Source organism: Phoca vitulina, unplaced genomic scaffold (assembly GCF_004348235.1).
Source record: "Phoca vitulina isolate PV1807 unplaced genomic scaffold, GSC_HSeal_1.0 scaffold79, whole genome shotgun sequence".
In the NCBI taxonomy this organism is placed as follows: Eukaryota; Metazoa; Chordata; class Mammalia; order Carnivora; family Phocidae; genus Phoca; species Phoca vitulina.
Genome location: NW_022589782.1, coordinates 5,203,223 through 5,226,817, shown reverse-complemented (window position 1 = coordinate 5,226,817; position 23,595 = coordinate 5,203,223). Strand labels below are relative to the sequence as shown.

The window sequence follows — 23,595 nt, the reverse complement described above, 5'->3', positions numbered from 1 at the left end:
AACAGTGTGCGTTTGGTTGCTATTATGAAGGGACTTCTTGCCATCATTCTGCCACCTATTTGTGTGTCTGCCACCTGCCCGGGCCTCTCGATGCCTCCAGGTTCTCGGCTGTTACCACAGGCAGGAGGGAATGCCCCTTCTTGGTACCCATCCCGTTCTCTCAGGCCAAGTGCTCTGTCACCATGGAAACGGCCTCTACAGCTCAGATGTACACTTACTCTCCACCTCCTCTGTGCAGTCTCTGGGTTTCTATCCCAGCACGAGCCTTTGGTCGTGTAGCAGCATCTCCTATCACTGCAATGGCCCCTAAATCTGGCTGACCACCTGTGTCATCTGGGAATACAGAGGTATTTAGGACCCACCCCCAAGAACTCTCAGCTGGCAGATGCAGGTGTGGCCTAGGAAACTGTGTTTAAAACTAGTGATTCGGACATCCAGCCAGGTTTGGGTATTAATGGTTTCCGTGACTTGGATCAATACCTCCAGAACGCCTGTTTGAATAATAAACTGCACTGAATGAGTAAGTCTATTATTTGACACTGTAGAGTACAATATAACTTATGAGTTAATTTCTCTATGCTAACTTCACAAGTCAGTGAAAAAAATCAGCATATTCAGTATCTAAGTTGAGAAATCACTTCTATCAGAGGAAATAAATGGACCCAAATCTCACAACTCAATTCAAGAAATAAAACACTTCTTTTCCCTGGCACAGACTTGCCAAAGGCAGAGGGTCATTCTGGATACAAAAAAGCTTAAGACACTATTGATGACGTTAGGGAGTTTATAATTTAACTGAGGAAAATAAATTCACATGAAACACTAAAGACCACAGAGATAGTATATAATGAATGGCAAAATGAGTGTTACCGCTACCATGCTTGGTGTGATCTTGGGCATATAACTACCTGTGTCAATTTCTCCAAATCCCTGATTTAACTCACTTTCCCTCCCCGATTCCCAAATCAAAGCCCTCTCCAGCCCCCAGCCCACCCTGTTCTTCAGAGAACACGAAGCATGGGCTTTCTCAACTCCCCACTCCACCAATCCTAGCATCTCTATGCGTCGCCTACTCATCTCCTCAGGCCACAGAGAAAGATGAGACACGTCTCCTCCTCAAGGTCTATCCCTGCCCTGGAGCTCTCTACTCTACCCCACGCGGTGTCCTCCAGGATAACCACCACCAATCACTGTCACTGATCCCTAGCTATTCAATTCTTCACTTTGTACTGGCTCTTGCATCCTTGAGTACCACTGGCCTCTCCCCTCTGGGGAAAAAAAAGTGTCCTGTAGTTCTTACCCTCTTTTCCACTCAACTCTCTAAGAGCGGCCCCTCTTGCTCCCCCTGGTACAGGGCAGCGTGGGCCCTGCCTTGGGCTGCAGCTGGCACCATGGCCGGCCCTGCCACCAGAGACTTCTCAAAGTGTTAGCAACAAGGGCTGGGCTCTGTCTCTGGGGACACAGGCTAAGTGTGCAGGTCCAACGCCCTGTTAGGAACAGTAAAAATAGGGATAAAGCATACAAAGCATCTTTTTAAAGGTATCAAAGATGGGCTAACAGGGAATTGCCAGGAAAAACTCTAGGACTTGAAGAACTAAGGAGAATACTAAAACCACCTTTGAGCTGGTGCCTTTGCTGAAGCACAGAACTCGGGCTTCTGTGGTCTTGGTTTACAAGGCAATGCGGGTGGTGGTAAACAGGCCAAAGCCGTGGGCCTGCCCAAGCTAAGGGGAATCACAGAGACACCTCCTCACAGTGAGATTAAATCTGCCCCTGCTGCCTCCCTCCAGGAGCCTGAAAGGCAAGGTGACTCAGCACTGAGGCACTGTGAGTTAGTGTACGTGTGTACGACTGTGTGAGTGTGTGTGTGCGCGTGTGTGTAAGGGGGGTGTGTGGTCCCTAACAAGCTGTAACCACAGAGCTGATCCTTGATTGCATTTGCAGCCCAAATTCACAACACCTGAGTGTTCAAAAACAACCTTAAATCTGAATATGTGAAGCTCTCTTACATGGCAGGACCCCCTGGTATCCAACACAAGCGAGTAAGTGTGGATCCTCTCTGGAGGAATGCTCCCCAATTCTAGGTTTCCAAGATCCTCACCCCAAGGAAACAAGGCACCATCAAGAACCAGCAAGATCAGATCCACCAGGACTTCAGCTACCAGAATTATCTGATGCAGATCATAATCCAGTTGTTTTAAAAACACTGGGATATGTTTTAAAAAACCAAATAGATTTCCTAAAACTGAAAAGTCAATAGCTGAACTATATAAAACTTAATAGAGAGATTTAACAGAAGAACAGACACAGCTGAAGAGAGAATTTTTAAAAAGAGAAAGAATTAGTGGCTGGAACACAGGTCTCAAAATTATCTAGAGCGTGGCCCAGAGTCAAAGAGATAGGATACATAAAGGAGAGATGAAGAGACAGAAGGCAGAGCAGGAAGGCATGACACACGTCTAAACGGACTTCCCAAAAGACGGAAATGGAGCAGAGGCAGTATTTGAAGGGTGGGCCTGAGAACACCACCAACCTATAGATCTGAAAGCCAAATAAATCCCAAGCAGAAAAACGTAAGAAATCCACACCCATACAAATCATAGTGAAACTACAAAAAAACCCACAAAAAACAAAGAGAAGAATTTAAAAGCAGCCAGAGAGAAAAGGTCACATTACCTTCAAAGAGCTTAGGTAGACTTACGGCTGACTTCTCAATAGCAACAATGGAAGCCAGAAGACAGTAGAACCATCTCTTCAGTATGCTGAGAGAAAGTAACTGTCACCAAGTAAAAATATATTTCAAAAATGAGGACAAAATAAAGGTATGTTCAGACCTACAAAAAACTGAGAGTCTGTTACCAGCAGGCCCTCACTATAGGAAATTCTGAAGGACATACTTCAGACAAAGGGAGAATGATCCCAGATGGAATGTCTGAGATTTAAAAAAAAAAGAAAAGAAAAAAGAGAAAAAAGAATGAAGAGCAAAGTGATTTAATTACGTGGATAAACCTAAACAAAAAAGTGCTAAAAAAAAACCTAATAATAACGTCTTGTGAGGATAAAAGAAAAAAAAATACCCAATAAGCTGTAACTGTGTGTGTGCATGCATGTGTGTGGTGTATAGTTAAACCAAGTTACAGTAGGTTAAAGTATCCTGAGGTCCTTGTATTGTTCAGAGAGAGGGTCAAAATATGAACTAATATTAGACTAAAATAAGTGGAATACACATGTCATAACTTCTAGGGTAACCTTTAATAATTAAAGTTTAGGACTAGCGTATACAGCTCTCAAACTAACGGGAAAAAGCACTTAAAAAAAATCCAAAAGAAGGCAAGAAGAGAAAAAGAAAATAGAAAAAGCAGGGTAATAGCACAAAAAATATATATATAAATTAAGAAAGCTGTAACAGAAATCGTTAGTCAAAGACATAAACACATTTTTTTCAACTTTCATTAAACTGATCTCCTATAAATCACAGTATCACGTATTGGTCCAAACGTCTTTCTGTTTTTTCATTTACTTTAATAAATATGTAAAATGTCTATTATACTGCAGGTCTTACAGGAGGCAAGAAAGTAGACCGGTTTCCTGCTTTTGTGGACCTTCTCACTGTTGAATGGGTAAGAGAAAAGTTAATTATATCACCACAACTGTGATAATTGCTATGATGTCAGTGAACTGTCTTTACCTCACCACCAGGCACACCTGGGCTCCTAAATCTTACTCAGTTATTTTTCTTTAAGTACTCAAGGGGAAAGAAGTGAGGACTTTGCTACACAAAAGTCTAACAGAATGGTAAATCAGTACCTACCAGATATTACTATACTTCGTTTGATCTGCAGTTAGTAGTCTGTCTTGAAAGCTGGTTACTAATTCTGGAGCAGTCCACCGCAGAGGGAAAATTTTTTTATCATCTGTTTCAATATAATCCTCCTGTTTTGTTAGAAAGCATACAGAATTTTAAATTAAATTCTATTAGTTTTTTAGTGAACTCAATGATTTAACACCAGGTCATTCTCAGAAAACACATGCTGAACCCAAAAGACATATCAGAAAAAGAAGTGGGCATGAAGAGAGATTTTCTGGGCAGAAGGTGGGTGAGGTTTTCTCTGAAGCCTTCTGGGCTTCGTGAGCTGCTGTCTGAGCCATGAACGCTTGCTCAGTCAGCCTTCCTGGAAAAAGAAGGTACTCCACGTCTGATGTACAGAACAGACTCTGAGCAAAACATCTTTTAAAATATGCTGGGCCTTACGCCCCGAGTAGGGCAGCAGTGCCTAAGATTAGGGACTGGCTTCTAAGTCCATGCTCAACCATTTACAGCTCGCTACCAGACTCTGGGAAAGCAACAAATATGCTAAGCCTTTTTCTTTATCTGTAAAATGAGGATGATACAATACCCACCTCCGTTTATGGTGAGGATTAAAACAGATAACTGCCGGCAACGACTTCATGGAGCCTGGTACACAGCAAGGGCTCAAGACACTAGAGCGACTGTGCAGACAAATAACCAACTTATATTTGCGTAATATATTTTAGTTACAAAGTACTATGAAAACATGAGCCCTGTGGTCCTCACGAGAACCCCGGAAGACAGAACAGGTATGATCCTCGTGCCGCTCTGTGGATGGCGTGGAGCCAGGACAGACAGTCACGTTCTGTGCCCCATACCCTGCTACCTCATTCAGCTGGGCTACAAAAGAACACACGAAAACCTCACCTACTTCTTAGTTTGTGTGGGGATGTATTTATGGCAGAGTTTAAAAAATCTAAACCACAACCTTCCTTTTGAGCCAGAATTTTACTGGGGACATGTTGATATGACATGTACAGTGTATTTTATTATACAGGTGGTAATGATTACTGCCCATGTGTTCATACTAAAATGTGTTATGCACCACCAAGCTATATTAATTACACTGTGTAAAAATCTTATTTTTAAACAAAGCCTTTGGAAAGCCGTCACAAAACCTCAGCACAGAGCCACTGATGTAGACAAACCACACGTCAGAAGCCAACACTGCTGTTAAGATGACTAGAACAAACCATTCTCCAAAAAGGCAACATAACCAAGATTCTTAACCCCCTCTTCCAAAACCGGGGTGGCATTTTGTGATATGACCACCTCATGACTGTGAAATTAAATCAACTTCAGGAGAGAACCTTTAAACCTTGGCTTACCTTGTACCTGCTGAATCCTATTCCATAATCTCCCACTTTCACATTCAGGTCCGAGGTAAGAAAACAGTTCCGCAAGGCTAAGTCACTAAAAGCAGAAAGAGTGAAGTGAACACAAGGATAAGGGGAACCTGCAAGCAGGACACTGTCACCCCAAATTGCTATGAACAAGGCTTTCTCTATGAAGCAGAGTGGTGTGCTGAGCTCCCTGCTCAGTAATGTTTTAAAATTCTTTTTTAGGGGCGCCTCTGGGTGGCTCAGTTGGTCAAGCGTCTGCCTTCAGCTCGGGTCATGATCTCAGGGTCCTGGGATCGTGCTCTGCATCAGGCTCCCCAGTCTGCTTCTCCCTCGGACCCTCCCCCCTCTCATGCTCTCCCTATCATACCCTCTATTTATTAAGATTTTATTTATTTATTTGAGAGAGAGAGACAGAGATAGCGAGAGAAAGCAAAGGTGGGGAGAAGAGGGAGAAGCAGGCTTCCCACTGAGCAGGGAGCCTGACCCAAGACTGGATCCCAGGACCCTGGGATCACGAGCTGAGCCAAAGGCAGACGCTTAACCCACTGAGCCACCCATGTGCCCCTAAAATTATTTTTTAACGGAAAAAGGATTATATATCATATTCCTCATTACTAAAATCCATGGAGATGATAAAATTTTTTCTTACAAGTAGTAACTGCTAAAGCAAGGAACCTGGATGGCTCAGTTGGTTAAACGTCTGACTTGTGATTTCAGCTCATGGGTTGTGAGATGGGCCCAGCATGGCGCTCCACACTCAGCAGGGAGTCTGCTTGAGATTCTCTCCCTCTGCCCCTCCCCCGTGCTCACCCGCACTCTCTAATAAATAAATAAATCTTTAAAAAAAACAAGTAACTGCTAAGGTTAAATACTGACCATATCTGTACCTTCTGCTGCATCAATAGCAGATTTATGTCTCATTTCCTGGTGTTCTGAGAGTGATCAGGAGGGGCGCCTGGCTGGCTCAGTCAGTTAAACGTCTGCCTTCGGCTCAGGTCATGATCTCGGGGTCCTGGGATCGGGCCCCGAGTCAGGCTCCCTGCTCAGCGGGAAGCCTGCTTCTCCCTCTCCCTCCGCCCCTCTGCCCTGCTTGTGCTCCGTCTCTCATTCAATTTCAAATAAATAAAATCTTTTAAAAAAAGGATGACCAGGAATTTTAAAATACTATGAGCTAAAGTGTCTGAGTAATTTTTTACAGTAACTTGTATTAACTTGAGTAATAGTCTAGTGGTAGTCTATTTATTATAAGTAAAGATGAATAAAATTACAACTTCAAGCACCCCAAACTAATCTACATTATTGAAAATATTAATTTTTAATGTATTATAAGGAGGCCACTTCCAGATACTTCACTTTCTTGCAAACCCCACCTCTCCACAGGGAGGTAAAGAGCACATTTTCAGGACTTACTGAAAACAAATTACATAGGTTATTTAAGAACAGGTTAATTCTCAAAAACACGTATGTTTAAAAGTAAAATCTACTTTTTCTGAAGGAACCTTCCATATAGACAACAGAGTAAACACTTTGGATTTCAGTATAAGCCCCCCTTTCATCTTTCAATCTTTTTATCTTTTTGATCATCCACTGGCATAGGAATTAAAGAGTCCACTAAATTAAAGTAGAAAAGCACAGCCCATTTATAGTTTCAAATCATAAAGTTATCAAAAACTTTCTGTAGTCCAAAACTCAAAATGTCTGGATACGATTTTAGAAGACAAAAGCTTAAATTAATGATTAAATTCTTAATTTTCAAAGACTTTAATTTCTGACGCTTACATGCCCGAAACAGGACCATGCTGATGATGGCAGCAGCTTTGGCTGATGTAACTCAGTGACAGCCCACCTGGTACCTAAGGACCAGGTACCTAAGGACAGCCTGCCTGGTACATAAGGATCCAATCATATGTTAATGGCTAAGATTTATAAAGCACTTACTCTACACTGGGCATTTCTCTAAGCTCTGTACACGTATTAACTCATCTAATCTTCACAAGGAACCTTGGAAGTGGATAGTCTCATCCTCCTCATTTATAGATGAGGAAACAGGCAAGAATCAAAGTAACTTTTTTGCCAGGGCTGCAAAGCCAACAAGACGCCGTCCCCCTGCAGTAACCATCGGCAACAATGCACCAGCAATTGGAGCGTTGTCCTGGGCGTATGGCTGGTCCCCGACGAACACGTGCTGATCTAGACGGCCAGCTGGTTCTATTCAATCATCTCCACACTGTGTTTACTAGCGGTAATTTTCACGGGGCTCCCCTCAGAAGCCTTCAAGCCTGTGGTGTCCGGGAGCAAGAGAGAAACTTCCAATCTTAAGAAGAAAATTGGTCTCTCCTTTTTGGAATGAAGGGAGGCAGGAGGGAGGCAGTAGCAATACACCCTTCGAGGGCAGAGAAACGGAAATGCTTTCCGGCAGGCGACACTGTCCACTGGACCGACAGCTACAACAGGACGGTGCCGCGGGTTCTACCAACAGAGGCTCTGTCACTGAGCACCACCGATGGGCATTTCCAGAGTCTCTAGAAACAGATCCTTCTTGACCTTCCCCACATCTCTCTCCTAAGAGCAGAATTAAAAGCTGGGTGGCCCAGCATTCCAACAGGTCCCTGTGTGTGTCCCCTACAGGTGGGCAGCGGCCTCGGCACTTGGCGCCTTCCCCGCGGGCCATCCAAGCAACCAAACCCTAGGCAACACCTGGGCTGCCCTGCCCCCTCCGTCCTCTCCTCTCTCCTTCCACATGTACAGTGCAGGTCTTTAGACACATCAAACGTGAAGGTTACGGAAAAGATGAAAAATCACCTAGGCAAAAGGCCGTTGGCATTCATTGTAAAAGGCACCCTAAAACTCTAACACAAATCCAAGTGATGCTCTCAGGGGAAGGAGGAATGCTTCTCCTCACCTGAAATCCGAAGCAATGAGGACCCAAACCAGGGTGGGACTGGAGGAGCTTTTTCTAAACCTGCCCCCTACCTCCACCCCACGCATGCGAGCACCACACACAGCATGGGGGGGGGGGGTGGCAGCGCGACAAGGGCAATGTGGGGACTCATCCTGGCTCCACTGCTTAGGAGCCGTGTGACTTGGGGCAAGTCATTTAACATATCCGAGCCTCAGTTTACTCACAAACGGGTGCGCTGTAAGAGCTAACTCACAAGGTTCTATAAGGATAAAATAAAGCAATATATGAAATGTTCTCAGAATGTTAAAGTGCTATCCACTTCTAAGATAATGATATAATTCGATTCAAAACTGGTAAAAGCAAATATTCTCTGAAGCCCAACACACAAAGCTAAAGAAGAGAAAAACACAAAGGTGTAACTTAACAACAAAGGTAATTCTTGACGTGAAGCTGCTTTTGGTCAGAAACACAAACATACCCAGTATATTCTTCCTTCAAGTTGAAAAACAGGTCTAGTGGTGAGGCTGCCAAACGATCCAGCTCTGACGGCCTCTGGCCCCGTCCCCTCGGCCGGCAACAAGGCCGTCCATCGCCCCCGCTGTCAGTGACGGCCTCGGCCGTGTGAGCGGGGCGGACAGACGTGGGGAGTGGGGGTCCACAGATCTAAGAGTTCCCCATCCTGACTCACAAGGAAGCATCACTACTTGTTCTCAGCTCAGCCAGACTGGAGTTAACCCGGCCCCAGAAGGACTGCTCGACTGGAAACAGCTCAGGGAGGTGCAGCCATTTTCAAAATCACTCACACCTCTCTTCGCGTTACTTATGCTTTCGCGAGCAAGCTGAACTCCTCATAAACAGAGGCACCACATGGGAAGCAAAATAGCTGACACTGACTGCTGAGTATTCTTCTAGGGCGTGGCATACGTTATCTCAAGTCCTCTTGACAACAGCACTTCAGGATAAAGATTATCCCCATTTCATAGAAGAAAAAGGTTCAGAAGGATTAAGTAATGTGGCTTATCTTGGTACAGTTAACGAGAGGTGAATTAACAACTTGAACCCCTAATTCGTGCTTTGCTCACCAGACCGCTCTGCGCCCTTGGCAGTCATGAAAGTTTAAAAAAAAAAAAATCACTAAGGGTTTTGAAGAAACTGCTACTTATCACTTGAAGATGGGACGCAGCTCAGAGCGGGACAAGCTCAAGATGAAAGCCAGAGGACTCTGGTAAGGGCACAAAGGACGCAGTTGTAACTGCTTTCGCCCCGATTTATTAGGTCAGTCCTTGCTAGCTGAACGAGACTACATTTCCCGAGTGCCTCCTGCACGTCAGGCACCTGCTAGGCTCCAGGTCTATAGAGGGCACTTGCTCTGGGAAATTCTGGGCGGACGCCGAGGAGAAGGTCTGTGGCTGGAATGTGGGCCACCACTGCTGGCCTGGGTTTTGAGAAATGGTGATAAAACGGGGACAAAGCCTTCAGTTCTCAGTTTTCTCCAGGGCTGGGCCAGAGCTGACACTGAGCTGGACAGTCAGGCTTCTATGGGCCTCAACCTCTGCTTATGGCTTATCTCCTCCCTGTACGTGATTACAAGACTGGACGAAACACATAGGGATGGCAGAAACAGAGGCTGCCAAAGAGGCTGAACTGCAGGGCAGGGTAGAAGGAGAGGAGGGAGTAAGCTCAGAGAGCGAGCAAGCATCCCAGAAATCTGCATATGGGTCCCTCTGAGTCTTGTCTGAGGCCAACTCCTGAGCTGCGTACGTGTGCGCTCTGGAAGATAATGAGGCTGACAGGACACTCACAGAGCTGGGAAGACTGGTCAGAGTTGAGAGACTTCCCTCAACAGCCTGGTGATACCCCTCAAGGTCCTTAAGAAGAAGGTTACTCTGACATAAGGCAAGGGATCCCCTAGGCCTGTCCTAAAGGCGTCTTACACCAAGATGGAGCTGAGCTGCCAATTAACTGACGCTCTTCAAAGTGGTAGTTCTCACACTGGGCGTGCACTGCAATCACTTGGGAGGCGAGTGAAACGCAGTAGGCCTGCAGTGGGGACGGAGGTACCCCTCAGACAACCCCCAGAATCCAAGCCCGGCCTAGAAGGCTGCACTGGATCAGGGCTAGCACTATGCCACGGATCCCAGAACATTAATTTTCCCATAAGACCTAGGGTCATCTAGAAAACTGGAACACTTAGTACTTTACTTACCCCTGATGATTTTAAGTTGACGGCGAGGGTCCCGAGGCAAAGCGGCCCTCCACCCGAAGACCCCCGCCTTCATTTCCCCCCCTGCTTCGTCCACATGCTCAGCCTGCAGGTGAGTTCCTTCCCCGAGGGCACGGCACAGCCAGCCCAAGCCTCCAGCTCTGTCCTCTACTAGTCTGGCCATGCGCACGCATAGGCTTTTTGCATTAACTGGGTTACAGGAATACTAGGCTTCTTCTAAGGCTTCCTCAAGAGCTGCAGTTCTTTCTTTTTTTTCAATTAAAAAAATGTGTTGTTTTTTTTTTAAACTATCTTCCTCCCCCAGCGCCACCCATTCCAGGTAACATGTATTAACAAACCGGGAGGTATGATCTTTCTGTATTTTTCCACAGGCATAGTGTACACACAAGAACACACAGATGAGGGGAGTAAGGAGCACGTGCTTTATGCGACATTATGTCTACCTCTCCACATCTTTATTTCCCACCCAACAACATCACAACGTGGAAATCCCTCCGGGTCAACTAGTCCAGCAGCTCTACATCTTTCCCTACGATAGCTGTGTGGTATTCCACAGTGCGGACGGCCTCAGACTGGTTCTCGATCCCCCCATGAACGTTTACTTTGTCGTGTTTATTTTTTTCGCCGTCGCCTCAAATGCTGCTACAACAGATCATTCCACTCCGTGTCCTTAAGTTCCGGTGCCTCTCTGTCCTATGGAAGTGAGTCTAGCGATGGGAATGTGTTATTCTTTAATTATACAGTTATTGCCCTAATAGCTCTTCAAAAACTGGTCATGATTTATATGCGATTCAGGACAGAAACTTCCCCACATCCCTACCAGCAACAGACGCAGCGGTTCCTTCAGCTCTGAGGTTCCATGCCTTTAACCTGCACGTCCCTAACTTCCGAAGGGGATCCCCTTCCCATCCGTCTCTGCCCGTCTGTCCAGGGGCTCATCGTCCTCTCGCCAAGCCACCACATCTGTCTGGTGTCGTGAGCGGTCGCCCTGCGGCTGCTCCTTGTGCTGGCAGCTACACCTTCCCAAGTCTGTCGTCCACTGACTTTGCTGTGGTGTCTGTTGCTATGCAAAACATTTAATTTTTACAGAGCAGTCAACCTTCCATGTAATAGCCACCGTTATTTTACAGCTCCTGGGTTTCCCACCTCAGGAAAGGAGGGCCTTTCTAGTTAGGCCTCGCTCATCGCTGGGAAACACATACAGCCTTCCAGAATTTTGCCAATATCACATTTATTTCTTATACCTTGATTTTCACATACAGGATGGTGCAGAGGTCCAGTGATTTCCCAGACGGGTAACGAACTGTGCCTGCATTTAACAGGGAAGCCATCTCTTCCCCACTGACAGGAGTTTCACTTTTGCCATACGTTCACTCGCTCTATGCACTGTCTGCTCTCCACCAATCTGTTTCTCCATCAAAACCATACTGATCTCTATCCCAGGAGTTTGCTGGGAGTTCTGATACCTCGTAAAGCAAGCCTCCCTTTCTGCCCCAACAATTCACTTCTCTTTCATACTCTACTGGCTCTTCTAGACACTTATTTTTCCATGTGAAGCTAAACATAATTTTTACCCCCTCCCCCCCACAAATCCTGTGAGGATTCTTACTGGGATTGTTTATAAAGTTGATGTATTAATTTTGAGTTAACATGAGCGCCTGGGTGGCCCAGTCGGTTAAGCGTCTGCCTTCAGCTCAGGTCATGATCCCAGCGTCCTGGGTTCGAGCCCCACATCAGGCTCCCTGCTCAGTGGGGAGTCTGTTTCTCTCCCTCTGCCCCTCCCCCAGCTTGTGAACTCTCTTGTTCACCCTCTCTCTCAAATACATAAAATCTTAAAAAAGATAATTTTGAGTCAACTGACATTTTTGTATTGTCTTCCCACCATAAAATGGGTACATCTTTCCATTTGTTCACATGTTTTATGTCCTTCGGTAAGACTGCACAGCTTCCTTCACACAGTCCTGTGTCTTTCTCACATTATTTATTCTTAAGTAATTTATAATAAATCATAATAGGTAATTTTTGTGGCACTGGTGAAAACGGAATGGGGTTTTTTTTGCCCTCATTTCCAGGGAAACTTTAGTATAGCTGTAAGCAAGCTACAATATATTTTCTAATTTAGTTTTGTTTTTTAAAGAAACTAGTACCTTGCTTTTTCTCAACATACAGTATCGTGTCACCAGTAAAAAAGGGTGACCAGTGATTGTTTAGGGTAGCTTGCTGGCTAAGAGTGTGGGCCCCGGAGACCACAGCTCTGGTTTTGAATCCCAGCTCTGCTCTACGACCAGGATCTTCCAAGTGAAGAACGCGAGACTAGAGCAGGTGAGGTCCCATGTCTGGGACCCTCACTCTTTCATTCCGCATACATGGGTCAAGTGCCTGCAGACTTTCAGCTCAAGCCAGATTCTGCAGCCTGTGTCTGGAAAATCCTTGGATTTTCCTCATGAGAGCAAGATGATGGTACAGTGTCTTCTTTTCATTTAACACCACCATGTGCCACATGCTGATCTTCAAAATAGATCTTCAAAAATAAAATAATCAAAAGAATTAAAGCAATCATATTTATTGCGATATAAAATTTTTTTCCTTGAAGATGAATCTTTAAAATAGAAAACATCAGGAGTTTAAAAGATATAATCTGAAGATTTTACATGCACACAAATTAATGAAATCCCCTAATAATGCACCAGCAGAAAGAAATACGCTAGAGGTGCAGCACAACAAGCCTATTAGTAACCAGACTTCCTAATCTCTACCACTGTGGACACAACACACAGCACAGATTAAGAAAAAATCACGTAAAATGGCACCTAACCCTAGTGTTTATGCATCATGCTCCTGCAACACTGGATAGCCACACTCTCAGAGCTGGAGAATCCCAGGGTTTCTCAGGAGAAAGTTACCTTAACTTTAGAACCAGGAAAATCCTAAAGAGGCTCTCTCGTGAACAGTGGTCACCCGGGTACTCCTCAAGGCCGTGGCCACACAGGTCTTCAGCTACCTGAGCCACCACGAGGCCCACGCTGCCCGCTGGAACCTCTGTGCACTCAGCTCATCGCAGTGACCTGTGGTATCTCACTGGAGCCGCTAAGGAAGGCGGACAGGGAAAGGACAGGAAGCCCAGGCTCTCGGCCAGAAAGGCAGAATGGTGTGGAACATAGCATACCGGCAGCTTCTGCTGTTTACACGGCCTTCACGGATGTCACATGTAAACTTCAGAGATGCAGGCTACCTAAGACCCAGGCATATGTCTCCTCTTAAACAATAAACAAAAATAAAATCTAATTGGGGGTGCTTTACTAGATCAGTTTCCAAAATAGCAAACAGCTTTTAGTTGGACGTGTGGGCTATTCTATTTTCAACCAACACAGAAAGCCCGACTTTGAGTCAGCCAATAAATATTCTGAATTCTGATTTTAAAATATGCTATATTGCGGGCGCCTGGGTGGCTCAGTTGGTTAAGCGACTGCCTTCGGCTCAGGTCATGATCCTGGAGTCCCGGGATCGAGTCCCGCATCGGGCTCCCTGCTCGGCAGGGAGTCTGCTTCTCCCTCTGACCCTCCCCCCTCTCATGTGCTGTCTCTCTCATTCTCTCTCTCTCAAATAAATAAATAAAATCTTTAAAAAAAATAAAAAATAAAAATAAAATAAAATAAAATATGCTATATTGCTACCATCAAAAAAAAAAACTTAGAGCATAAATTTTGCCCCAAGTGGGAATTTTACATAAAATATAGCTACTTAAGGGGCACCTGGGTGGCTCAGTCGTTAAGCATCTGCCTTCGGCTCAGGTCATGGTCCCAGGGTCCTGGGATCGAGCCCCGCATCGGGCTCCCTGCTCAGCAGGAAACCTACTTCTCCCTCTCCCACTCCCCCTGTTTGTGTTCCCTCTCTTGCTGTCTCTCTCCCTCTCTCGCTGTCTCTCTCCCTCTCTCTGTCAAATAAATAAATAAAATCTTTAAAAATATATAGCTACTTGAGAGAGAGAGGGGGACACCTGGGTGACTCAGTCAGTTAAGCGTCTGCCTTCGGCTCAAGTCATGATCCCGGGGTCCTGGGATCAAGTCCCACACTGGGCTCCCTGCTCGGTGGGGAGCCTGCTTCTCCCTCTCCTTTTGCCCCTCCCCCCTTGTGCTCTCTCTCTCTCTCTGACAAATAAATAAAAGAGACGGAGGGAGGGAGGGGGACAGATGCCAATAGTTTAAAGAATATTCTTTACCTTGAGTTTTTGTACCTGGATAACATCCAAACCATGTGATTTAATTTATCATCTTTATTTGTTCTAAAGCTCACACAATTCTAAATTAAGTAGAACTTTAACCTATAGAAACTCAGAGGAAAAGAACATTTACTCTGATGTCTTTGCCAATTTTTAAAATACAGTAGCAGGAACATACCTGAGCTTTAAATGCAATTTCGAGCTGCCTCTGAGGCCTTCACGCTGTTGAGTCTGACATGACAGTCTCTCTAAATGCCCCAGCCTCCAAGATCTAAAAACTCCTAAACCACCTTTTAGAGAATAATCTGCTGTGTCTTACAAAAAAGTAACAATACAAATATGCTGGGTATTAACCTGTTAGAAGAGACTAAAAAATGAAATCCAAGATTTCTCTATTATAAATAGATATTTACATTTTGAAGTTTCGTGTAAGGGATTCTGCCTCGTGCTTGAAGAAACCCATAATCTTTGGGGTATTTCATAAAGCCCTTTATCAGAATGACTTGCTCACTAGGCATGTCAAATAAGATATAGATGTACGGGGAAAATGTTAATAATTTTCTTTCCTCCCCACCCTGAAACAACACTGAGAATTTGATAGGGTACTTTTCCACGTCTGTTCTCACATACACGCGTGTACATGCGCGCACACACACACCCAGGCGCACGTGCCCTCACACCTCTACAAATACCAGCAGGTGTTTTATTTTAAAAAATGGAGTCACACTATAAATATACTCCTGTGCAACCTACCCTTTAAAAAACAGACTAAAAAAAAAAAACCAAAAAACTTCATAGCCCTTAAAGTCAACACACACAGGTGCTCCTTTTCAGCTCTTCGGATCGTTAAGAGTTAAATTATTTAATTAAAGTCAAGTAAAGAGAAGCTGGTTTCCCTGGAGACCTGAGAAATAATTTCAAACATATTTTAAACATAAATCAGAGCTCAGAAGGCTGGAGGAGAGTAAGCAGAAACTTCCTTTTGGGTTCACAGAACCATTAGCTCAGAAAGGACTCCAAGCCCTTTGTTGTTTTAATTACGAAATTACATCAATGGTCTGAGGAGCAAAATACAATGTGCTCGAAGAGCTGCGGCTATTCAAACGGGACCAGGATGGCTTCTGCACAAATGTGTTACGCTGACCACTGTGCTGCCCACACGCAACCCCTGACCACCTGCAACAGGCCCCGGGGGGGAAGCTGGCCTCTCGGAGCCGCGGCACCGCCGCTTGGCCCTCCACGAAGACATGCCACCAGCCTATCAGACCCTCTCTCCCTCACCCAGGCACCTCGCAGTTAGAACCCCAGCCTGAAGCTGACACGAACGGGACGCACAGAGAGATGTCAGCAGGGAGACCGGCACCGTCTGCTCTCGGTGCTGAGCCAACTTTTCACGTTCTCTGAAATTCTCGAGATGGCTTCTAGACCTCGGGCCGAATGAAGACATTCTGTTCCCTGGTATCGGTTTAACCGCAGCCCAACTCCACCCTCATCCCGACCCTGGGACATACAGGACAGCTTCAACTTAGCCGCCCTCCGAAGTCCTCTGCAGAACCTCGTCGGGCGCAGCCTGGGCGGGGGGCGCGGCGCGGCCCGACGGACCCACCTGTGCAGGAAGTGCAGCTTGTGCATGGCGGCCAGGCCGGCTGCGATCTCGCAGGCCATCCGCTGCAGCAGCATGGTCTGCGAGTCCCCCCTCATGTGCTCTTGCTCGTTGCGCAGGTAAGCTTTTAGGTCACCCTGCAAAAAGGAGTCCAAGTCAGCTCCCGAAGGGGACGAGGTGAAAGCCCTGGCAAGCCAACGGGCGCCTTAGCTAACGTTAACTATCAAGGTTGTTTATTAGAAATCACTTAGATCTGACCTTGATAAAGAATCTAATTCGAACAAGTTCCAAGTTACAAAGAGTAATTCCACCCAAAAACTTTAAAGTACAGAAAACACTATTACCGTTTAGGATCATTCTAACTATTAATATTAGTTTACCTTTAAACAAACTAAATATTAGTTTATATGAACACATGTAAAACAAAACAGTAAAAATAAGATAATTTTTCAATGATGCACAATATAAACTAAGTGCAGAGGGATAGAAGTTTCCCCGTAACTGACAGGACATGGTGCCGCGTGCACTGCCTTTAAGGATTCTAGGAGACACACGGTCAGAGAACACTACGTCATGAAGGCTACCACCAAAGCACCTGTGAGCAACGGAGAGGGAGAGAACCAAAGAAAACTGGGTGGCAGAGGAGGGAAAAAGCACGCTGAGTGCTGGCCAAGTCTCTGCCAGCCTCCCTAGGGCCCTGTGCTGCCAGCCACTCTGAAGAAGAACATTCCAGCCCTCCAGAAAAACTCATAAAGTTATGAAGCCAGCTCAAAGGAGGGCAGCATGGACAGGAAAATGAACAAATTCACACCCGGACACCCGAAACGCAAATGCTGAAACGCAGAGCCCTGCAGGCACTCCTGCTGGGCTTCCCTGTGCTCCCCCTGCTTTCTGCCGGGACTTTAACTCAGGACCTCATGTTTTGGGGGAATATACGTTTAAGGAAATAAAATCTTCCACATTCTCCTTATCACGTGAGTAAATATTTATTGATCTGACTCAATTCCAAACTAAAGCTTTATATAAACGGTTAATACAATTTAGAAAGCAAGCCAATAGCTTTCAATGTGCGTTATACCTGAGTCAAGGAAAGACTCCAACTAAGGAAGAGAATGCATTTCTTACCACTGTTAGGAAAGACAGCCAATTTATCAAATTCTTCCCAGAGTAAAAACCTTAAAGCACAAATATCGTGTTACAAACATCTGCCTACTTTCAATGCTAAGCACATTACAATGTAAATTCTAGGTCCACTCCAGGAATCCTTCATTCCCAGTTTCAGGGATTTGTATATGAATGATAATGTTGAGATTCATAATCACTGACACTGGAACTTCTGAGCAGTGTGCCAAGCTCTGTGCTAGGAGCTTCTACACTCGTTGCCTCAAATAATTCTTGCAATCTGAAACACTTCCCGGATGTAGAAATGAGGCCCAGGGAGGAGGTGAAGAACCGTGCACAAGGCCACAGCCAATAAAATAAAAATTTCTATTTGGCTTAAAAACAAAAATTGGTCTCATTATAGTAAGACCCAGATTGATATTATTATCAAGATTATCAAAATTCTTTGGATAATAGTTGTTCAAAAAGGAAATCTGTAAATGTAATTACCAGATTACATTACCAGATTACACTCCTACTTCTCAGTTTTACCAACCTGTCAAGAAGATCCTACTTAGGGAGGCAGATCGAATCAATTTATTTTATAAGAATGAATGTAAAATAACTTAATGTCAACCCCATGGATTTGTCAGATTCTCCCAAACATAATGGAACTTTGGCAGGACAGGGGGGTTACGGTGGGGGTTTTGTGCCCTCAGGACCCATGTCTCCGACCTCTTATTTCCTCCCAGACATGATGCTGGAATTGCAAGCTGCTCCAGAGAAGAAACAGACCCTTTCTTGCCTTTTAAAAACACATGCCCCTCCCTGCTCCACGGGAAGCCTGCTTCTCCCTCTCCCACTCCCCCTGCTTGTGTTTCTTCTCTCGCTGTGTCTCTCTCTCTCTGTGTCAAATAAATAAATAAAATCTTAAAAACAACAACAACAACAACAAAACACATGCCCCTTCCCGCCCCTGCCCCGCCCTCCCCCAGGCTAGCCTCTACCCAGCGGTGGGAGTGGTGGGAGTGGTGGGAATAAAGACGATTCTCACAATAATTACATTAACCTAGACAAACACCAGCAACAAGCTCCAGGCCTACAGGCTAATGGGATTTTCAAAAGATAGCCCATGCGGAAACTAAATATGAAAATAAATAGTTTAAGTTTATTTACATTACCAATGAAATGGCAACTTAAAGCCATTTGTCTAACCCCTCTCCTGCAATATCCATCTAAGGAAAAAATTACGCTCACACAAAAGCAGCATTATGGTGCGCTGTATCTGGCCAATTTGCAAAACAAACAAGCTGCTGGCAAACACTGAACACTTCACAAGTGACCTTGGCCATGAAGGCAGAACGGCAGAGTGGGTGTAGTTATTTTTCAAGGTTATCTAAAGCACAGTTTACCCTTGGACAATGCGGGGGTTAGGGGCACCGACCCCTGAGCGGCCGAAAATTGACATGTAACTTTAGACTCTCCAAAAAGGTAACAACTAACAGCCTGTTGGTGCCCAGAAGCCTTACTGAGTAACATAAAGAGTCACTTAACACATATTTTGTCTGTTACATATATTATATACTATATTCTTAAAATAAGGTAAGACAGAAAAAAGAAAATGTTAAAAAAAAATCATAAGGAAGAGAAAATACACTTACAGCACTGCCCTGCGCTTATTGGAAAAAAACGGCGTCTAGGTGGACCTGCGCAGTTCACACCCATGTCGTTCAAGGGGCAACTGTGTACTCATTACCACTCGGTATGTTAAGAGGTCTTGTCTCCACAATAATTCACTCTCCAAATTTCACCAGAAGGTAAAATATAACAAGCAGAAGGGGATTTTGCTTAAGAATGTTCATGCTCCTAATGTTTCTAGCTTGGCAAAACTAAAAGGCTCTCCCCACCCCCCATGACGGAGATGAAGCTGGCCGTTAGCACGACCTCTAACCTGGGTGAGGAGCTAACATCAGTGAGCGAGGAGGAGCCTGATCACGGCTTCTCCTGGACGGGACTTACAGCTTGTGCAGGACCCGGGGTAGTTCTATGTTCCAGAAAGATCCTCAGAGCTCTCCTGGTACCACTGTTAAATCTTTTTTAAGGTTTTATTTATTTGAGAAAGAGAACGAGCAGCACGGGCAGAAGGAGATGGAGAGAGAGAGAGAATCTCAAGCAGACTCCACACTGAGCGCAGAGCCTGACGGGCTCAATCTCATGACCCTGGGATCATGACCTGAACTGAAATCAAGAGTCCGACGCTTAACCAACTGAGCCACCCAGGTGCCACTGGTACCAGCGTTAAAAGAAAAAAAAAATCAGCATATAAGCTTTAATTACAGTAAAAAATGTTTATATTAAATAAATACTAAAATATTTACTTAGACTTTAATACTTTAGACTCTCCAAAAACGTTCTATTCATTCTATCCAAAACAGACAAAATTGTATTGAGATATCTGGTTTATTTTATGTTTCAGTGGTACTTCATGAGTAGACAGGGATTACTACTTTGGTCCCTTATTTAAAGAAAAAAATCATGAAGAACAGCAATGTATTCTGAATTAAAATATACTTTCTTTTATCCAAGTCTTAAAAATTTCTTAGATCCTCCCCAAAACCTCCCAAAAAGACTCGAAAAGAAACAGGTATGACGCTAGATGGCAGCAAAGCGCTGCACCAAACACTCTGAGGGAGCAGGGACTGGGAATGGCCTCCTGCACTGAGTCACCCAAAGACCTTCAGAGGGACCCTCACACGTGTCCTCTTGACTTCCAATCCAAACCGCCACGAGGGCTCTAGCCAGCTTTCTGCAGGGCACTGAGAACAATGAATTAATTTCATCATAATGTAAAACTCAACAAGTCAACAGTTCAATAACTGGAAAATTAGTCATTTATAGGTTTAACAGGATGACTTGGGGGGGAAATTTATGATTTGTAAACAAAAATCTGAATGAAAGGATGCAAGGCGGGCATAAAGAGCCACATACTCAGCCCCCGCCGATGAACGAAAATGTCCACGTCAAGCTGAATGCCCCGAGCACCTGTCTGGTCACCCCCCGCCCACCCCGGGCCTCTTCCTCAGCACGCAAGCCCCCACCTGCCAATGTCCACACCCTGACATACCATCTTCTGCTGTTATGGATTATCCACCCCTGTACCCAAACACCCCCCAGGTCAGTCCAACCAAGAACCAAACAAGCCTCCCTCTGCCTCCACACGCCTCTTGCACTCGCATCCCATTTCCCTGTTCCCTCCACAGATGAACTCTGTTCTGGCTGACTCACCCCCCACTCTCTCAAGACCACCCCCCCAGCCCCCACGCTCGGCTGCAGCTGCCCCCACGGCGCCCTCCCACCGCGTCTCACCAGCACAGCCACGGTGGAGCCCTCCCTTCTCTCTCCACCTGTCTCCCGGTCTCCTCCTATTCTCACCGGCAGGCTTTCCCAGCCCTGGGCTGGATCCTCCTCCTCACTGATCTGTAGGCTCCATCCTGGTCCTCGTCACTGCGGACGCTCATCTCCTATCCACCCCATGGCTTTAAAAATCATTTCTAACACATTTTTCAGGCTCAAAGCCCTCCATCCCCCGAGCCCCAGACTCATCCTCCCAACTGCTGACTTGATGCCCTCTCCTGGACGCCATAAGGCGCACCTCAAATCTAACAGGCCTGATACGTAACTCGGACAACCCGCTCCATCTCAGGAGCAGGCATCACGGTCTTCCCAGTAGATCAGATCAAAACTGAAGACCTCATTCTTGGGTTTGCTGTCTCCAGACTCCCACATCCAACCCCTCACCAAGTCCTGGATCTATTTTCACTGAGAGCCAGGGCCTCAGGGCCCAGGGCCACAGCCAGACATGAGAACGGGGAAGCCACCAGCAGGGCCCAGGGACCCCCTCTCCACCCAGGTGCCCACGCCCTCACTGTCAAGCCTGATCATGGTGCGTCGTCCTGCGGTACTAGTGTCCCCTCTACCACCCCTGGGTTAGGGACACTGTCCACATGCACCTCTGTTCCCCCGTAACTCCATGTCCTCTCTTCTACATGAGCTCCATGGGGGCAGGGACGCGTCATTCCTCTTCGTATGCCCAGCACCTAGAAGGTTCCCTGGTGCATGAGCTTACTTAATGAATACATTTATAACTAAGACATACCCACTAACTAGGCATCTTCCGTACAAAAGGACAAGTCTAAAACAGAGGCTCCTCACTGGTGGAAAAAATATATACAAGCATTAAACCACCTGGTATAAAAACACACAATAAAATTAAGCCATCAGTTAAAATCCCCACTTTGCCATTAGTAATTATGTGACCTCAGGCAAGTCGATTAACCAGATAAATAAAGAACAGAAAGCATGGTGCTGAAGCCAGAGAGACCTGGGTTCAACTCTTCAACGAATACCTTCATCTCTCTCAGCCTCAGTTTTCCAATCTGTAAAATGAAACTACTGCCACCCATCTCACAGGGCTCTCAGGACCCACGAAGGGAGTAAAGGACAGCCCCAGGCCTAGCACAGACAAGCTAGAGCCTTCCCTTCCTTAGGCCTCTTGGTGGGCAGCGGCCAAGGTTCCTTTGGCTCTAAGAGCCCATGATTCCAAGTGTTACCAACTCTTGATGAGAGACGGAATAAAGCAAACCCCACAGAGGAATATGCTGCACATCGAGAATCCCAAATGGACTGCTTTCCCCTTCCCATGTGGCCACTGCTAATTCCTCTCAGAAACTCACTCCCTGCTTTATCAGCTGACTATCATAAAGGTAATGTGCACCTGACATCAAGAACGCTCCCTTGCAAAGAAAATACCATCTCTTGCTTCAGGGTCAGGTGACAGAGTCCAAGAAACTGATGACTCTTCAGAAAGATTAAGATGGAACAACGTGGCTGTCACCTCAGCCTGCAGTCTGGGCTCCAGAGTGGTCTGTCTCTGCTTTTCACCCTTCCAACTGATCTTTCCCAGCAGATGCCAACCTGCTTCTCCAGTCTCCACACCCCTGCGGGGCACTGCGGGCTCCTCCACCCAGCTCAGGCCAGTCAGGCTAACACAGGTCTATCCAACCACTCCTGCACACTCCAAGCAAACACCTTCTCCAAAGCAAAGCCTTCTGCAATGATCCTAGTTAGAACTGCAATACTTTTTTTTTTTTTAAATAAGCTCTATGCTCAATGTGGGGCTTGAACTCATGACCCTGAGATCAGGAGTCACATGCTCTACAGACTGAGCCACCAGGTGCCCAGAACTGCTTATACTTCTATACATATTATTCAAACCTTTAATCATTAATTGTGATCAATTAATATAACCAAAAATGAATAAAAATAACTACCATGTCCTAAACACTTACTATGTGCTCCAAAATTTACATTTATCATCTTATTAATGGTCAGGGTAGGGTCATCTACCTGTAGGTGGTACTATCCCCATTTGACAGATGTCTAATCTGAGGCTTAAAGAGGTCAGGTAACTTTCCAAAGCGATACCTAAGTGGCAGAATGAGCATCCGAAGGCAGGCCAGCCTGGCTCTAGAGGCAGGAAACGTGGGGATCCGGGTGCCTTGCCCGTGTCCCGGAGGGCACCACGCAGGAGCGGGATGACTCACCTCTGCGCTCCCCGGGGCGCTGTGTACAGCCCTTTGTACTTCATAGGTGCCTGGCACACTTCCGCTGAATGAGCGATCCTTGCCCCCAAAACAATCTCCTTGCCTGGATATTCACGCGAGAGCACTGTGTACCCCCCATGGCAACAAGTTATAGACAACCCCCTGCAGCCACCTCTCCTTCCGTGAACGTTGCGCCATCGGCATTATAAACTGCTGGCTCCCATCCAGCTACCGAACTCACTCAGAAGAGTTTTCATTTTCTTTCACAAAAATTCCAAGATAAAGCGCTTTTCAACAACAGACTGGTAATTCCATCTCGGAAGAATTACTTAAGTGCAAAAATATTCTCTCCTTTCTATTTAAAAGATGTTATCACTGAGTATGATCACGGCCCCGATGACGACTGAAAAGGCCAATGTTCATTCAATAGCTCTTGACCTACTAAGAACATGTGAAGATAGTGGTTCCTTTCACTGTGGCTGCAGCTGCTTATTACCGAGCCTGAGCTATTACCCTCAGTCCCCTGGATCCTTGCCAGTGGGCCGTTCTGCCTTGGATGATGCCCCTCTGCTCCGGATGGCCTATTTCTGGGAGGGCTGTGGAGCGTCCAGGCTGGGAGCAGGGCTCAGTGTTGAAGCGAGGCTTTGGTGAGTCGGGGGGACGTCCCTGCAGGTGGGGGCCCTCTCTGGCTCACGGGGATGACGCTACCTGACGCTTCCTGCCACGTGGCCACCGCATATACTGAGCCCA

The 23,595-nt window shown here is 45.8% G+C and overlaps 1 protein-coding gene across 1 annotated transcript in view; it reads right to left on the bottom strand.

Moving 5' to 3' along the window:
• The window catches only part of LMTK2 (lemur tyrosine kinase 2), an 81,079-nt gene that overhangs the window by 13,932 nt on the left and 43,552 nt on the right, over positions 1-23,595 (bottom strand). The window contains exons 7-9 of the mRNA XM_032394010.1: positions 16,145-16,278; positions 5,179-5,263; positions 3,812-3,933 (exon numbers count right to left, since the gene is read on the bottom strand). Coding sequence (XP_032249901.1) covers positions 3,812-3,933; positions 5,179-5,263; positions 16,145-16,278 — 341 coding nt within the window. The remainder of the gene's footprint in view (positions 1-3,811; positions 3,934-5,178; positions 5,264-16,144; positions 16,279-23,595) is intronic.